Source organism: Vombatus ursinus, unplaced genomic scaffold (assembly GCF_900497805.2).
Source record: "Vombatus ursinus unplaced genomic scaffold, bare-nosed wombat genome assembly UNPS02014798.1, whole genome shotgun sequence".
Classification (NCBI taxonomy): domain Eukaryota; kingdom Metazoa; phylum Chordata; class Mammalia; order Diprotodontia; family Vombatidae; genus Vombatus; species Vombatus ursinus.
The window spans coordinates 56,332,543-56,333,875 of NW_020954576.1; the positions used below are offsets into that span (position 1 = coordinate 56,332,543).

At 47.9% G+C, this 1,333-nt stretch overlaps 1 protein-coding gene across 2 annotated transcripts in view; it reads right to left on the reverse strand.

Moving 5' to 3' along the window:
- LOC114050073 (atrial natriuretic peptide receptor 1-like) overlaps positions 1 to 1,333 on the reverse strand; it is a 22,970-nt gene that overhangs the window by 2,353 nt on the left and 19,284 nt on the right. For both annotated transcript variants that reach the window (XM_027871623.1, XM_027871622.1), the window contains 2 exons: positions 432 to 555; positions 139 to 207 (listed from right to left, as the gene is read on the reverse strand). In XM_027871623.1, coding sequence (XP_027727424.1) covers positions 139 to 207; positions 432 to 555 — 193 coding nt within the window. The remainder of the gene's footprint in view (positions 1 to 138; positions 208 to 431; positions 556 to 1,333) is intronic.

The following is a 1,333-nucleotide window of genomic DNA, read 5'->3' on the forward strand; positions in this document are numbered from 1 at the left end:
CTTCCTTCCTTCCTTCCTTCCTTCCTTCCTTCCTTCCTTCCTTTTCCTTCCTCTCTCTCTCTCAGTCTCTTGGACTCTGTGTCACTGTTTCTTCTTCTTCTTTTCCCTCCCCCCTTCCCCCATTCCCAGTCTGGTCACCTTGTACACATCAAAGTTGTCAATCACAGCATCGAAGCAGGTGTACAAGTCATTAAGGAGGGCCACCACCTGGGAAGGCAAGCCAAGTATCAAGAAAGGGAATTTTTGCTGTGGGAAATATTGATAGAGAAAGAAAGTCTGGGGACAAGGTGGTGGAAAAATAGGGAAAAGGCCCTGGGGGAAAGCTCTTCTCCACCAGGCTGGGGTACACTAAGCCTCAGTGGGTTTTATCTCCATGGACACTCCTGGGCTGTTGGTCCTTCTACCAGCCTGGTCCCTGGGATCCTACTCACCTGCATGGGAGTACTTTCTGCAGACAGAGCCGTGAAGCCGACAATGTCGCTGAAGTAGATAGTGACGCTGTCAAAGGCCTCAGCCTGGACGGTCTCCCCTCGCTTCAGCTGCTCTGCCACTGAGCTGAGGGAGCAGGAGAGAGGGGAGAAAGGGTTGTGTTTAGTGGGTGAGGGCAGGAGGCGGGTTGGGTATGTGCGGTGCCTTGTCTACAAGGCACTTGTTCAATGAGCTTATTGAGCAAAATTGAGCAGATAAGGAACCATGTGGTGTCTTAGGGATGTGAAGGAGATCCTGGGGAGTGGCATTGATGACAGGAATGAGAAGGGAAGTCAGATTGTCAAGAGAGAGTCAAGGTAGGGAGGAAGAGAGATTCCTGGAAAATGGAGGGGATTCTTAAATAGGTATGAGGGGAGCCTGAGGGTAATCAGTGCTTTGGAGGAATGAATAAATGCATTACAAGCATTTATAAGTGAGATAACATTTGTAAAGCACTTTGAAAACATTAAAACACCATATAAATGCCATTATTATTATGCTGGCTATTTATCAATAATAATGATGGTATGGGATAGGTAGGTAGCACCGTGGACAGAGCACTGGCCCTGGAGTCAGGATGACCTGAGTTCAAATGTGACCTCAGACACTTACTGGCTGTGTGATGCTGGGCAAGTCACTTAACCCCAATTGCCTCAAAAAAAAATAATAATGGTGGTGATGATGATAGCCAACATGTATACAGACAGCATGCTTTAACTTACGTAGATGATCTCTAAGCACTGTGCTAAGTACTGGGGATCCTATAGTAGGCAACCACAGCTATTAGGCCGAGAGGGAGTGAAGAAAGAGGTGCTATAGGGGCAGCTAGGTGGCGCCCTGGAGTCAGGAAGACCTGAGTTCAAAT